General features: G+C 44.7%; 1 protein-coding gene across 1 annotated transcript; it reads right to left on the bottom strand.

Moving 5' to 3' along the window:
- Positions 1-13264: 13264 nt before the first annotated feature.
- Positions 13265-14212, bottom strand: LOC128833869 (olfactory receptor 52E4-like). Its single transcript, XM_054022095.1, has one exon. It carries the CDS (start codon positions 14210-14212, stop codon positions 13265-13267), a length of 948 nt encoding a protein of 315 aa, XP_053878070.1.
- Between the last annotated feature and the right edge of the window lie 242 nt (positions 14213-14454).

Genomic DNA, 14454 nt, shown 5'->3' on the forward strand with positions numbered 1-14454 from the left:
CACCAAGATGGTTGGTGATGTTTGGACACCTAAAATAATGAATGCCAGTGAAAATGGGGTAGGTTCAGAAGCTAAAATAGGGAAAGAACAAGTTAAAAGTTACTTGGACAAGTTAGATGTCTTCAAGTCACCAGGGCCTGACAAAATATATCCTAGAATACTCTGAGAGGACTAACTGAGGAGATATCTGAACCATTAGTTATTATCTTTCAAAAGTCATGGAAGATGGGGGAGATTCCAGAAGACTGGTGCCTATCTATAAAAAGGGAAATAAGTGCATCCCAGGCTATTACAGACTAGTCAGCTTAACTTCTGTACTGGGTAAGAGAATGGAGCAAATAATTATGGAATCAATTTGTAAACATCTAGAAGATAATAAATTGATAAGTGATAATCAGCATGGATTTGTCAAGAACAAATCATGTCAAACCAACCTGATAGCTTTCGTTGACAGGGTAACAAGCCCTGTGGATGGGGGGAAGCAGTAGATGTGATATATGTAGACGTTAGTACAGATTTCAATACCATCTTGCAGCATAACTGATTGAAAAATCGCTCACATTGAGTAGTTATCAGTGGTTCACAGTGATGCTGAAAGGGCATAACAAGTGGGGTTCCTCAGGGATGAATTCTATGTCCGGTTCTTTTCAATGTCTTCATCAATGATTTAGATCATGGCATAGAGAGTACACTTATTAAGTTTGCAGACGATACTAAGTTGGGAGGGTTTGCAAGTCTTTTTGAGAATTGGATAAACATGCAAAATGATCTGGAAAAACTGGAGAAAAGGATGATTAGGGGTTTTGAAAAGATGACCTATGAGGGAAGACTGAAAGATCTAGGTTTGTTTAGTCTGAATAAGAAAAGACTGAAGGGGGACATGATCACAATTTTCAAATATCGAAAAGGTTGTTACAATGAGGGAGAAAAACTGTTCTCCTTAACCTCTGAAGGGAAGACAAGAAGCAATGTAAAAACTAAAAACCTTAAACACCAGCAAGAATGGTTTAGGTTGGACATTAGGAAAAATGTTTCAAAAAAGGCAAATGCAATGTTTGGTTATATTAACAGAAATATAGCATGCAAGTCATGGTACGTGATAGTATTCCTTTACTCGGTGTGGGTTAGGTCTCAATTCAAGTAATGTGTCAAATTTTGCACACCAGTTAACAGAAAGGATGTAGAGAACCTGGAAAGGATCTATAGGCAAGTAACAAATGTTACACAAGGGATGGAAAGCAAGCCATATGAGCAAGCCAAAGGAACCAGTATGTTTATTTGGAAAAGAGGAGATTAACGGGGGACATGATAATAGTCCTCAAGCACTTGAAAGGCAGCCATAAAAAGGTGGAGAAAGTTATTCTATCTTACTACAGAGGGACAGGACAAGAGGCAATGGGTTCAAATTCCAGCATAGCACACTTAAATTAAATTTCAGGAAAATCTTCCTAACTTTAAGTACAGGAGGCCAATGGAACAGTCTCCCAGGGAAGTTATGGAAGGTTTTCCACAGACCTGTGAATAGCCGTCAGTCATAGATGACTAAGACAAAACAAATCCTGCATCTTGTCAGGGGGATAGACAAGCTGTCCTTTGTGTTCCGTTATAACTCTATGGCTCTATCATTCTATGATGTAAAATCCTAATGTAGACTTGGCCTTAGTCACACACAAGTCTTTTGGCTGAATACGGAGGCAACTGAGTGAAATGTAATGGGCTTGTGTTTTATGGCCATTCTTATGTTCTGATGTATGTTTTTATTTTAACAGCCAGAGCTCTGACAGACTCTTTGACAGGGTAACAAGCCCTGTGGATGGAGGGAAGCAGTAAATATAGGAGAGCAAAATAAAAAAAATAAACTGATTTACAGGCCGGATGCGCAGGGATACACAGAAATCAGTGACATTTTGGCCAGTGATTCTTTAGCAAACTCAATGCTTCTGGCAAGGGCCCTGGGGTGTTTCATGGTTATGCAGAGCGGAGAGGACCACAGACTTACTCCCTATCCCTCTACACCCACGTTACACTGGATTTGTTGCTCAGGTGAGCTCCTCAGCAAGAGATGGGTACCTGTGAATTCTGAGACAGAAGTGTCCTCCTTAGGAATCCCCCTCAGGTAGCCGTTTCCCACACCTCTGTCATTCCAGTATCGGCAGCAGCATCCTTTGCCGAGAGCCGACACAGGGGTGCGCACAGTTTATAATATAGCTCTGTGTAATCCCAGGGGAGTTTGCTCGGCCTCTAGAGGAGAAGGGAGGATCTGAGTGTGAACAGGCTGTAGACAAGCAACTCTCCACTTCTGTGCTAATTATCCAGCTTTAGAGTAAACAGTAATTAAGGAACCTTCCCAAAGGGAGATCAGAGCGCGTGTTTGCTCTGTGCTGAGTCAGGGAGGAATTGGCTGCTCTGTACGTTTGTGTGTATGTATTTAAAAATGATAGTTGTTGAGAAAGAAAATTAGCGATAAAGCCTAATTCTCAGGATAGATGTGTAGATAGTAGACAGAGAGATCTTAAGTAAGTTGACTAAGAGGAGACACAAGCACTTACAGCAAACACATGGGCTGTCACTAAGGGATCAGAGATCAATACTTCTCTTCAGTAACTATCATCATACTGTGTAGCACCTTTCATTGATGGATCTTCAAAACACGTAGCAAAGAAAAGTCACTATGAACCATCCCCATTTCACCGATCGGTAAACTGACGCACAGGGAGACATGACTTGTCCAAGGTCACACAGTGAATGACTGACAGAACCCAAGTGTCCTGACTTCCCCTGCATAACCACAGTCTCTGTGTTTGTAAGTGACCACATGACAACAGGGAAATTGACTTACGGTCTTGCAGGGCCTGTTCACTGGGGCACGGGAAAGGGGGGAAGGAATTCCCTGGAATGCAATCTGGAACTGGGGACCGCCAAGCCCTCTGGCATACCAATCTGGGCCCCCTCACACTGTGAGGCTGTGACAAGCTGCAATCCTCTCAGGTCCTGCACTTAAACAGCCATACACAGACAGGGACACACCCAGCTCCAGGTACATGAATGCTTTCACTAGCCATCCATGAAACAACAATAGAGAGTCTCCAACCAATTCCCCTCAGCTCTCCAGCCTAGGAACCAAGAGCTGTACCGTCTGGCCCTAGCTAAAAGCCTGACCAGTATACGTTTATTTCCCAGTCTGCCCCTCCGTCAATGTGGAGAGGACAATAAATCAGCCTGATCAGATTTCCCTTTTACTTTTCAAACAACATCCTGTATTAAGTAAAGCAATATAAAACAGATTTATTAATTACAGAAAAATCGATTGTTTATGTGATTATAAGTAATAATGTAAAGAACAAAGTTGAAATCTGAGAAATAAACAACATCACAATCTAAGTTCTATACACTAGACAGGTTTTGAATCAAACAGTGTGTCACCCTGATGGGACAAACAATCCACCCATCTCCCATACACAGGCTAGAAACCCCTTCAGCCTGGGACCACAGCCCCAGTTCAGTCCCAGTTTCTAACGTGTTTGGTGTTGAGTTGTATGGGAGTGAGGCCAAGTGATGATGTCGCTTCCACATTTTATAGCTTCTGCCATGTAGAAGGAGCTTAATTTTTCCAAGCCAAAGCCCCCAGCACAATTAGTAGAAAAGTACAGACACAATATCGAGTCCAGTGTACAGGAGCTGGTCACATGCCCTTGCATCCTTTCAGAGCTTTAGGTACAAAAATGATATATGTATACAAATACATCACATATTTTATATACTTTATAAAAACTAACATCATAGTCAGATCACCATGGTAAATATGGGGGCGACTGGGTGTTGCTTTGGGGCACAGAATGTCACACATTTCCCCTTACTTTACTGCAGGACTGTTAGTCACTGACTGATGCAGAAGCAGTGTGCTCAAGGCCCTTTTTATTTTTTGACCATACAACTCCCAAGTGTTACAATCATTATAGTGTTACCCACAGATGTTCCTCCAAACTTCTATGTACCTTTCAACACTTTGTAGATGAGCCTCAGGATCTCAAAAGTCAGCAAGTGTGCTTTCTGTGCAGTATTGTTAACCATTGTGTTTTTCCAACTAGTTGTAACTCAATACATATATTCATCAACACCATGAGTTGTTGTGCCTCAGTTTCCCCCTCCAGACAGCACACCAGGTATATTATAATTTCCCTCCTATGACAAGCTTTTAGCCTGTGAACAGGTGTTCTCTGAGAAGCAATAGTCATGTACGGCTTCTTGTTGATTACTTCTAGTATGTCCAAAAGCTTTCTCTCAAAATCCTGCCTGCTTCACCTTTTCATAGGTTTACCATCAGTACTAATTTTTTTTGGTCATAAGATTTACCATTAGCAACTAACTTGCCATCATGATATTTACCAATACCATCAAATCTTTTATTACAGCTAGGTATTTTCAAGTATAATTATTACACCACGCCTTCTGCTTCGACAGTGTGGTTTGTTGAAATTGCATTTTGGCTTTCAACTACTTCCTGAACCTTAACATATGTTTAGTTATTGGCTTTCCTTACCCTTCAGTGTCCCCTTAAGTAGGGATCTCAGTTCAAGGTCATCATTGAGTAAGTGTTATTCAACGGTCTGATGAGGTAAGGATGTAAGGGCACTTTGCATGTTATCTAGCCCTCACTGAAGCTATTTTCCAACCTAGGGTTATGCCTATGGAAAAAGTCCACCTCCCTTAGGCTTTCCCTGCGATCCTCACTCATGACACTGTTCCTAGAGGGTTGTGATGGTGATCTGTGCTCTCTGGGCAAAGAGTTGTGCCTTCTGCCAGCAGATCATTCATGGCCTCTTTCTGTGTCTTACCAGGCCAGAGAATTTCCTCCTCCCCTCTGTCAGGTGGGTCATTAGCATTTTCACAGACAGATCTACATCCTCTCTTAAAGCTGTGGGGGAGAGGTAGATATGCTGGAGGGTAGGGACAGGATACAGAGGGACCTAGACAAATTGGAGGATTGGGCCAAAATAAATGTGATGAGGTTCAATAAGGACAAGTGCAGAGTCCGGAAATTAGAATGGAAGACCCCCATGCACCGCTACAGGCTGGGGACTGACTGGATAAGCAGTATTTTTGCAGAAAAGGACCTGGGGATTTCAGTGTATGAGAAATGCAATATGAGTCATCAGTGTGCCCTTGTTACCTAGAAGGCTAACAGCGTATTGGGCTGCATTTATCTCTCGTTTCCCTGTGACATCGTGTCACAGCTCTGGAAGGGGAGTGGGTTCCAGTGTGGGGAGGAGATAAATCTTGGGACTGCATAAGAACATTGGAATGCCCATATTGGGTAAGACCAAAGCTCCATTTAGCCCAGTATCCTGTTTGCCGACAGTGGCCAATGTCATGTGCCTCAGAAGGGCTGAACAGAAAATGGAAATCATCAAGTGATTCATGTCACCCACACCCAGATTCTGGCAACCAAAAGACACCATCCCTCCTCATCCTGGCAAATAGCCATTGACTGACCTTATCTAGCTCTTATTAGAACCCTGTTACAGTCTTGGCCTTCACAATATCCTCTGGCCCAGAGTTCCACAGATTGACTGTGAAGAAATACTTTATTATTTTTTTTGTTTTAAAGCTGCTGCCTATTAATTTCATTGGGTGACCTCCAGTTCTTCTGTTATGTGAAGGAGTAAACAACATTTCCTTATTAATTTCTTTTTCCAAATCATGCGTGATTTACAAACCTCATATCCCACCCTCGTCATCTCCTAATTGCCTTCTATGATGAGATAACTGGCTCTGTGGATGAGGGGAAAGCAGTGGATGTGTTATTCCTTGACTTTAGCAAAGCTTTTGATACGGTCTCCCACAGTATTCTTGCCGCCAAGTTAAAGAAGTATGGGCTGGATGAATGGACTGTAAGGTTGGTAGAAAGCTAGCTAGATCGTCGGGCTCAACAGGTAGTGATCAATGGCTCCATGTCTAGTTGGCAGCCGGTTTCAAGCGGAGTGCCCCAAGGGTCGGTCCTGGGGCCGGTTTTGTTTAATATCTTTATTAATGATCTGGAGGATGGTGTGGACTGCACTCTCAGCAAGTTTGCAGATGACACTAAACTAGGAGGCGTGGTAGATACACTAGAGGGTAGGGATCGGATACAGAGGGACATAGACAAATTAGAGGATTGGGCCAAAAAAAACCTGATGAGGTTCAACAAGGACAAGTGCAGAGTCCTGCACTGAGGACAGAAGAATCCCATGCACTGCTACAGACTAGGGACCGAATGGCTAGGCAGCAGTTCTGCAGAAAAGGACCTACGGGTCACAGTGGACGAGAAACTGGATATGAGTCAACAGTGTGCTCTTGTTGCCAAGAAGGCTAACGGCATTTTGGGCTGTATAAGTAGGGGCATTGCCAGCAGATCGAGGGACGTGATCCTTCCCCTTTATTTGACATTGGTGAGGCCTCATCTGGAATACTGTGTCCAGTTTTGGGCCCCACACTACAAGAAGGATGTGGAAAAATTGGAAAGAGTCCAGCGGAGGGCAACAAAAATGATTAGGGGTTTGGAGCACATGACTTATGAGGAGAGGCTGAGGGAACTGGATTGTTTAGTCTCCAGAAGAGAAGAATGAGGGGGGATTTGATAGCAGCCTTCAACTACCTGAAGGTGGGTTCCAAAGAGGATGGAGCTCGGCTGTTCTCAGTGGTGGCAGATGACAGAACAAGGAGCAATGGTCTCAAGTTGCTGTGGGGAAGGTCCAGGTTGGATATTAGGAAACACTATTTCACTAGGAAGGTGGTGAAGCACTGGAATGTGTTACCTAGGGAGGTGGTGGAGTCTCCTTCCTTGGAGGTTTTTAAGTCCTGGCTTGACAAAGCCCTGGCTGGGATGATTTAGTTGGGAATTGGTCCTGCTTTGAGCAGGGGGTTGGACTAGATGATCACCTCTTGAGGTCCCTTCCAACCCTGATATTCTATGATTCTATGATTCTATGATCTCTTTTCCAAATTGAAACGTTCCAGAATTTTAATCTCTCCTCATGTGGAAAGTGTTCCATACCCCTTATCATTGTTGTTTCCTTTATCTGTGCCTTTTCCAATGCCCCAGAAAAGGGATCAGACAGAGGAAGTGTTGTTCAGCCCTTCAGAACCAGAGAGACTGGATGAGTCAGGAGCTGCTGGGGCAGGAGAGAGGCAAGAGGGTGGCAGAGGGGACTCTTCGGTTGCAGGGCTATGGCTGCAGCAGACAGACAGTCTCAAGCTGGAGGAGAAGCCATGAATTGAAGGAGGGACAAAGTATGCTCCAGGGACTTGTGGACACTGTAATGGAAAACATAATCCCAACTGTACATATAAAATGAGGGGGTCTAAGCTATCTGTTACCACTCAAGAAAGAGAGCTTGACTTCACTATAGATAGTTCTCTGAAAACATCCACCCCTTGTGCATCACGGAATCAGTTAGAAAGTGAAAGATAATAAGACTGAAAATATCATATTATCTCTATATAAATCCATGGTAAGCCCACACCTAAAATACTGCCTGCAGATCTGGTCTTCCCATCTCAAAAAGATATATTGGAATTTTAAAAGTTATAGAAAAGGGCAACCACAATGATTGGGGGTATAGAACAGCTGCCATATGAGGAGAGACAACTTGGAAAAGAGACAACTAAGGGGGGATATGAGAGAGATCTATAAAATCATGACTGGTGTTGAGAATGTAAATAAGGAAGTGTTATTTACTCTTTGTCATAACACAAAAACTAGAGGTCATCCAATGAAATTAATTGGAAGTGGGACTATTAGCCAGGAGGGGCAGGCATGAAGTCCCTAGCCTCTGTTTGCTGGAAGCTGGGAAAGGTTGATGGGGAATGGATCACTTGAGAATTACACAGGCAGACAGTGATTTTGATTCTTCTTTTACACCTCTATAACTAGCTTAGTGATAAGAATACACCTAAATTCCTAAAGTCTAGGCCTCTGCAGACAGGCCTGAATCATAGAATCATAGAATCATAGATTATAGGACTGGAAGGGACCTCGAGAGGTCATCGAGTCCAGTCCCCTGCCCGCATGGCAGGACCAAATACTGTCTAGACCATCCCTGATAGACATTTATCTAACCTACTCTTAAATATCTCCAGAGACGGAGATTCCACAACCTCCCTAGGCAATTTGTTAAAGTGTTTAACCACCCTGACAGTTAGGAACTTTTTCCTAATGTCCAATCTAGACCTCCCTTGCTGCAGTTTAAACCCATTGTTTCTGGTTCTATCCTTAGAGGCTAAGGTGAACAAGTTCTCTCCCTCCTCCTCATGACACCCTTTTAGATACCTGAAAACTGCTATCATGTCCCCTCTCAGTCTTCTCTTCTCCAAACTAAAGAAACCCAGTTCTTTCAGCCTTCCTTCATAGGTCATGTTCTCAAGACCTTTAATCATTCTTGTTGCTCTTCTTTGGACCCTTTCCAATTTCTCCACATCTTTTTTAATATGCGGCGCCCAGAACTGGACACAATACTCCAGCTGAGGCCTAACCAGAGCAGAGTAGAGCGGAAGAATGACTTCTCGTGTCTTGCTCACAACACACCTGTTAATGCATCCCAGAATCATGTTTGCTTTTTTTGCAACAGCATCACACTGTTGACTCATATTTAGCTTGTGGTCCACTATAACCCCTAGATCCCTTTCTGCCGTACTCCTTCCTAGACAGTCTTTTCCCATTCTGTATGTGTGAAATTGATTTTTCCTTCCTAAGTGGAGCACTTTGCATTTGTCTTTGTTAAACTTCATCCTGTTTAACTCAGACCATTTCTCCAATTTGTCCAGATCATTTTGAATTATGACCCTGTCCTCCAAAGTAGTTGCAATCCCTCCCAGTTTGGTATCATCCGCAAACTTAATAAGCGTACTTTCTATGCCAATATCTAAGTCGTTGATGAAGATATTGAACAGAGCCGGTCCCAAAACAGACCCCAAGTGTTTGCAGATGATTTCCTTAATTACTTGCTCCATTATCTTCCCTGGCACAGAAGTTAAACTAACCGGTCTGTAGTTACCTGGGTTGTTTTTATTTCCCTTTTTATAGATGGGCACTATATTTGCCCTTTTCCAGTCTTCTGGAATCTCTCCCGTCTCCCATGACTTTCCAAAGATAATAGCTAGACGCTCAGATACCTCCTCTATTAGCTCCTTGAGTATTCTAGGATGCATTTCATCAGGCCCGGGTGACTTGCAGGCATCTAACTTTTCTAAGTGATGTTTAACTTGTTCTTTTTTTATTTTATCCGCTAAACCTACCCCCTTCCCATTAGCATTCACTATGTTAGGCATTCCTTCAGACTTCTCGGTGAAGACCGAAACAAAGAAGTCATTAAGCATCTCTGCCATTTCCAAGTTTCCTGTTACTGTTTCTCCCTCTTCACTAAGCAGTGGGCCTACCCTGTCTTTGGTCTTCCTCTTGCTTCTAATGTATTGATAAAAAGTCTTCTTGTTTCCTTTTATTCCCGTAGCTAGTTTGAGCTCATTTTGTGCCTTTGCCTTTCTAATCTTGCCCCTGCATTCCTGTGTTGTTTGCCTATATTCATCCTTTGTAATCTGTCCTAGTTTCCATTTTTTATATGACTCCTTTTTATTTTTTAGATCATGCAAGATCTCGTGGTTAAGCCAAGGTGGTCTTTTGCCACATTTTCTATCTTTCCTAACCAGCAGAATAGCTTGCTTTTGGGCCCTTAATAGTGTCCCTTTGAAAAACTGCCAACTCTCCTCAGTTGTTTTTCCCCTCAGTCTTGATTCCCATGGGACCTTACCTATCAGCTCTCTGAGCTTCCCAAAATCTGCCTTCCTGAAATCCATTGTCTCTATTTTGCTGTTCTCCCTTCCACCCTTCGTTAGAATTGCAAACTCTATGATTTCATGATCACTTTCACCCAGGCTGCCTTCTACTTTCACATTCTCAACGAGTTCCTCCCTATTTGTTAAAATCAAGTCTAGAACAGCTTCCCCCCTAGTAGCTTTTTCAACCTTCTGAAATAAAAAGTTGTCTCCAATGCAGTCCAAGAATTTGTTGGATAGTCTGTGCCCCGCTGTGTTATTTTCCCAACATATATCCGGATAGTTGAAGTCCCCCATCACCACCAAATCTTGGGCTTTGGATGATTTTGTTAGTTGCTTGAAAAAAGCCTCATCCACCTCTTCCACCTGGTTAGGTGGCCTGTAGTAGACTCCTAGCATGACATCTCCCTTGTTTTTTGCCCCTTTAAGCCTAACCCAGAGACTCTCAACACTTCCGTCTCCTATGTCCATCTCTACCTCAGTCCAAGTGTGTACATTTTGAATGTATAAGGCAACACCTCCTCCCTTTTTCCCCTGTCTATCCTTCCTGAGCAAGCTGTACCCATCCACACCAACATTCCAATCATGTGTATTATCCCACCAAGTTTCAGTGATGCCAACAATGTCATAGTTGTATTTATTTATTAGCACTTCCAGTTCTTCCTGCTTATTCCCCATACTTCTCGCATTTGTATATAGGCATCTAAGATACTGGTTTGATCTTTCCTCCCAGTTTTGTCCTGACTCTCCTTTCTCAGTATAGCCCACACTCCCTCTTGTTTCCGACCCATCTCCCGGGTCTCCATGTTCCCCACTTACCTGTGGGCTTTGCTCACCTGTCCCCGTCGAACCTAGTTTAAAGCCCTCCTCACTAGGTTAGCCAGTCTGTGTCCGAATAGGGTCTTTCCTCTCCTCGAAAGGTGAACGCCATCTCTGCCTAGCAGTCCTTCCTCGAATAGCATCCCATGGTCTAGGAAGCCAAAGCCCTCCTGGCGACACCATCTTCGCAGCCAGGCTATATCCTAACAATCACCTCCCAGGTGAATGAATATTTTAGATATTACCCAAATACTGACTTAGAGCCAATTAACCTCCAACAAGCTGTTGGTAAACAGAGACTACTAGAGTCACTAACTTCTTCCAGTTCTTTAATAATACAAGTCTACATTTCAAAGCTGTAGCCTATCTAACATGGAATGGTTTTAACTACCATTTACATACTTTTCTAACCTGTCTCTAAAGGGTCAATCTGGGTCAATGACCTGCAAGTTGCTTAACTCTTTCTGGCCATGTGTCACACAACCCCTTTTCCATGGCCTGGGGCTGTTTGCTTTTGCGACCATGTGATCCAAAAAGGAGCGCCTGGAAACAGAGTGCGCCCAAGGGGAAGCTCTGGGAACAGTGGTCTGAAGTCATTGGAGTGTCTGGGGGAGCCAAGCCAGAGATAGTGTCAGGGCCTTGCTGCTTTGTGTGCAGGTTTCTGCTCCCAGAGGAAGGCACTAGAACAGAAGCTGCACTGTGAGACTGGGCCTAGAAACCCAGAGCCAGAGGCAGGGCCTGAACAGTGTTGTGACTCAAAAGCACATGGGTCTTGTTTGTGGGCTCTAAACACGCTCAGCTGGTGAGTGTCCAGCTATACAAGCTTGAGCAGAGCTGTAACAGCAAACCTGGAGCTGCTACACAGATGTGGAAGGGGAGTGGGCCTGGCCGGGAAAGTTCCACAAGATATTTCCTTAACCTATATGTGGCTCCTCTGCCATCTGTGCTTCCCCAAGTGCTCTCGTTCCAGAACTGATCCATCCGGGCTTCCCTGAAGGAAATGTTTCTGGCACACACACTGCCTGTTTGGGGTCAGGGAGAGAGTTTGTGTCTCCCTCAGAAAGTGCTCCCCAGAACGGCAGAGACAGGGAGTCCCTGTTCTAGTGGGTTTTTTCCCATCTCTCTCTCTCTCTTTCACTCTCTCTCTCTTTCTCTTCGTGCATTTAGGACCAGCTCTCTCTTTCCTTTGTAACTCACCCCCACACACACACGTGCCTCCCTCTCTCTGTCACTTCTAAGTCCTTGGCCATTACCAACTAGCAGCCTGCAGCTGTGGTAGCCTATAGTCTAGTCTACTTGCTTGCCTATATAACTTTTCTTATAAGTTTCTTATTTTCTTATGGGTTTGATTATTTGTTTTATTGATATGTTTACAGATTTCACCTGTAACACAAGAGACCTGCAGGCCACATCCTGTATGTTGAGCTAAAGCAGGGAGCATATATGAAAAGGTGTGGGGAAAAGTGCAGCCAGAGCCTCCTGTTGAAGTTGTGGAGGAGTTGGAAGAGGGGCTGCAACCTTGCACATTCTAAATAGGCATGCACCAGGGTCTGCCTCATGCTACAAAATGGGCAGGCATCTGGAATGGGGGTGAACTGTGCCATGTACATGCCTGTGATCATGGCTCCATGAACAAGCCACCAACCGATAGGTTCATCTAAGGACATGGGGAAAGGAGAAAACCCCTGGTTGGCAGCAGTATGGAAGGTGGAGGGGACACAAATGAGTAGTGCTTCTCTCCCCCTTCCCTCCCGCAGCTCCTGTCTCTGCTCTTTGGCTGTGGCTAGGGCTTGGGGCCGCCTGAACTGAGGGCTTCTTCTGCCCCTGCTGCCAGGGCAGCTTGAGCTCTTCCCCTTCCCCAGTGGCTCCTACTGGGGCTGGAGGCTTGAACTCCTGCCAGCTGTAGCTGAGGCAGCCTGGGCTCGGGACTTCTGGCCCCTTCTCCTGAGCTGCTCTACAAGAATCAGATGAGGATCGCCATGTTCTGTCCATTCCCTCTGAAGCCCCTGGCACTGGGCACTATCAGAAGACAGGCTACTGGGCTACATGGACTATTGGTTTTACCCAATATGGTCCTTCTGATTTTCTTATTTAGACCCCAGATGTATCTGCCTCCAGCTGTAACACACTATACCCCACTCCCCTCCCAGAGCCGAGATAGATCCCAGGAGTCCTGATGGGGTCTCTCTCTCCACAGAGTTAGGAACAATGTAAGAATAAACATTAAAATTTTAACACTAACCAGTGTCCCTTAAGTGACTTGCCATAAAATGTGAGCACATATTAGTTTTAGAGTTGACTGGGTCGCAGATGACAAGGGGAGGGGAAGACAGGAGCAAGTGATGGAGCAGCGCCTTAGGGAGAAGACACACAGCAGGGTCGAAGCTTGATAGAAGAGATGAGGCAAGGTTACAGTTTCAGGGATCCAGCTACCAGCAATTAGAAAGGTCACAACCAGTGTACTCTACATAGACTGATTCCACAGTTCATCACATTGAGACAGCACAGTAAGGACAGGAAAGGGTTTAATGTCACTTTGACTGTCCAGTAAGTGATTCAGGGAAGAGGCCCCAGTACCATGCACCAGCCAGCTCTGCACAGAGCTCAATCTGAGAGCCAGAATACAAGGAGGAAACATTTAGGTTTCTCCCTGTGTAAAGAGCTGGAGCAGCCTGCCCCGGATCTGTTTGGTCCTCACCCCGTAAATGATGGGGTGTAGCATGGGGGGCACCAGCAGGTACACACTGTCAAAGAGAACAAGGAAGTGCAGTGGCACATTGTGGCCAAATCGGTACATGAGAGAGGAGAAGAAATCTGGAACGTACAAAGCTGAGATGGCACAAAGATGAGAGATGCAGGTCCCAAAAGTTTTGAGCCGGGCATCCTTTGTGGGGAGGTGGAAGATGGCCCGGAGGATCTGAGTATAGGACACGGTGATAAAAAACACATCCATTCCGATCACAGTGAGAAGATCAAACAGGCCATAGTAACTACTGATGCGGATGTCAGCGCAGGCCAGCTGCACCACAGCTATATGCCCACAATAGAAATGGGGGATGATGTTGGTCCTGCAATATGGCCACTGCCTCGCCAGGAAGGGATAGGGTAATGTGAATATGCCACTGTGCAGCACCACGGTCAGGCCTATCTTGGCCACAACAGAGTTTGTCAGGATTGTGGAATATCTCAGAGGATTGCAGATGGCCACATAGCGATCAAAAGCCATGGCCACGAGGATTCCAGACTCCATCCCTGAAAAGGAGTGAACAAAGTACATCTGGGTGAGGCATGCACTGAAACTGATCTCCCTGGAATTGAACCAGAAGATGCTCAGCATTTTCGGTATGGTTGATGTGGACATGACCAGGTCGCTGATGGCCAGCATACAGAGGAAATAGAACATGGGCTCGTGGAGGCTCGGCTCCCTCTTCACGATGAACAGAATGGTGAAGTTCCCCAACAAGGCTATGGTGTACATAGTACAGAAGGGAATGGAAATCCAGATATAGGCTTTCTCTAGGCCAGGAATGCCAAGTAGGATGAAGGTGGAAGGGTTGGTGAACTCGGTTGTGTTCAAATCTGACATGGAGTAGAGGAGAAAGAGTCCAACTCTGACACGTTAGGGTCTCTCCTGCATTTAGCGTATGCTCCCCAGATTTTCTGTGTGTTCCCAGGATCTCAGGTGATGGTCGCAGTGGAAATGCCTGAATGAAGAGACAATGTTAATATGAGACACTGCATGCAGTAGTGGAGGCTATTCTCATGGGAGAAGCACATTGATCACTATTCACACACTGAGAAATTATATTTTCTTTATTCTGAGAAAAT

Source organism: Malaclemys terrapin, chromosome 1 (assembly GCF_027887155.1).
Source record: "Malaclemys terrapin pileata isolate rMalTer1 chromosome 1, rMalTer1.hap1, whole genome shotgun sequence".
In the NCBI taxonomy this organism is placed as follows: Eukaryota; Metazoa; Chordata; order Testudines; family Emydidae; genus Malaclemys; species Malaclemys terrapin.

Bases quoted from the DNA above. Each gene is read 5' to 3' on its own strand.
- LOC128833869 (XM_054022095.1), bottom strand. From the start codon at position 14,212: ATGTCAGATTTGAACACAACCGAGTTCACCAACCCTTCCACCTTCATC.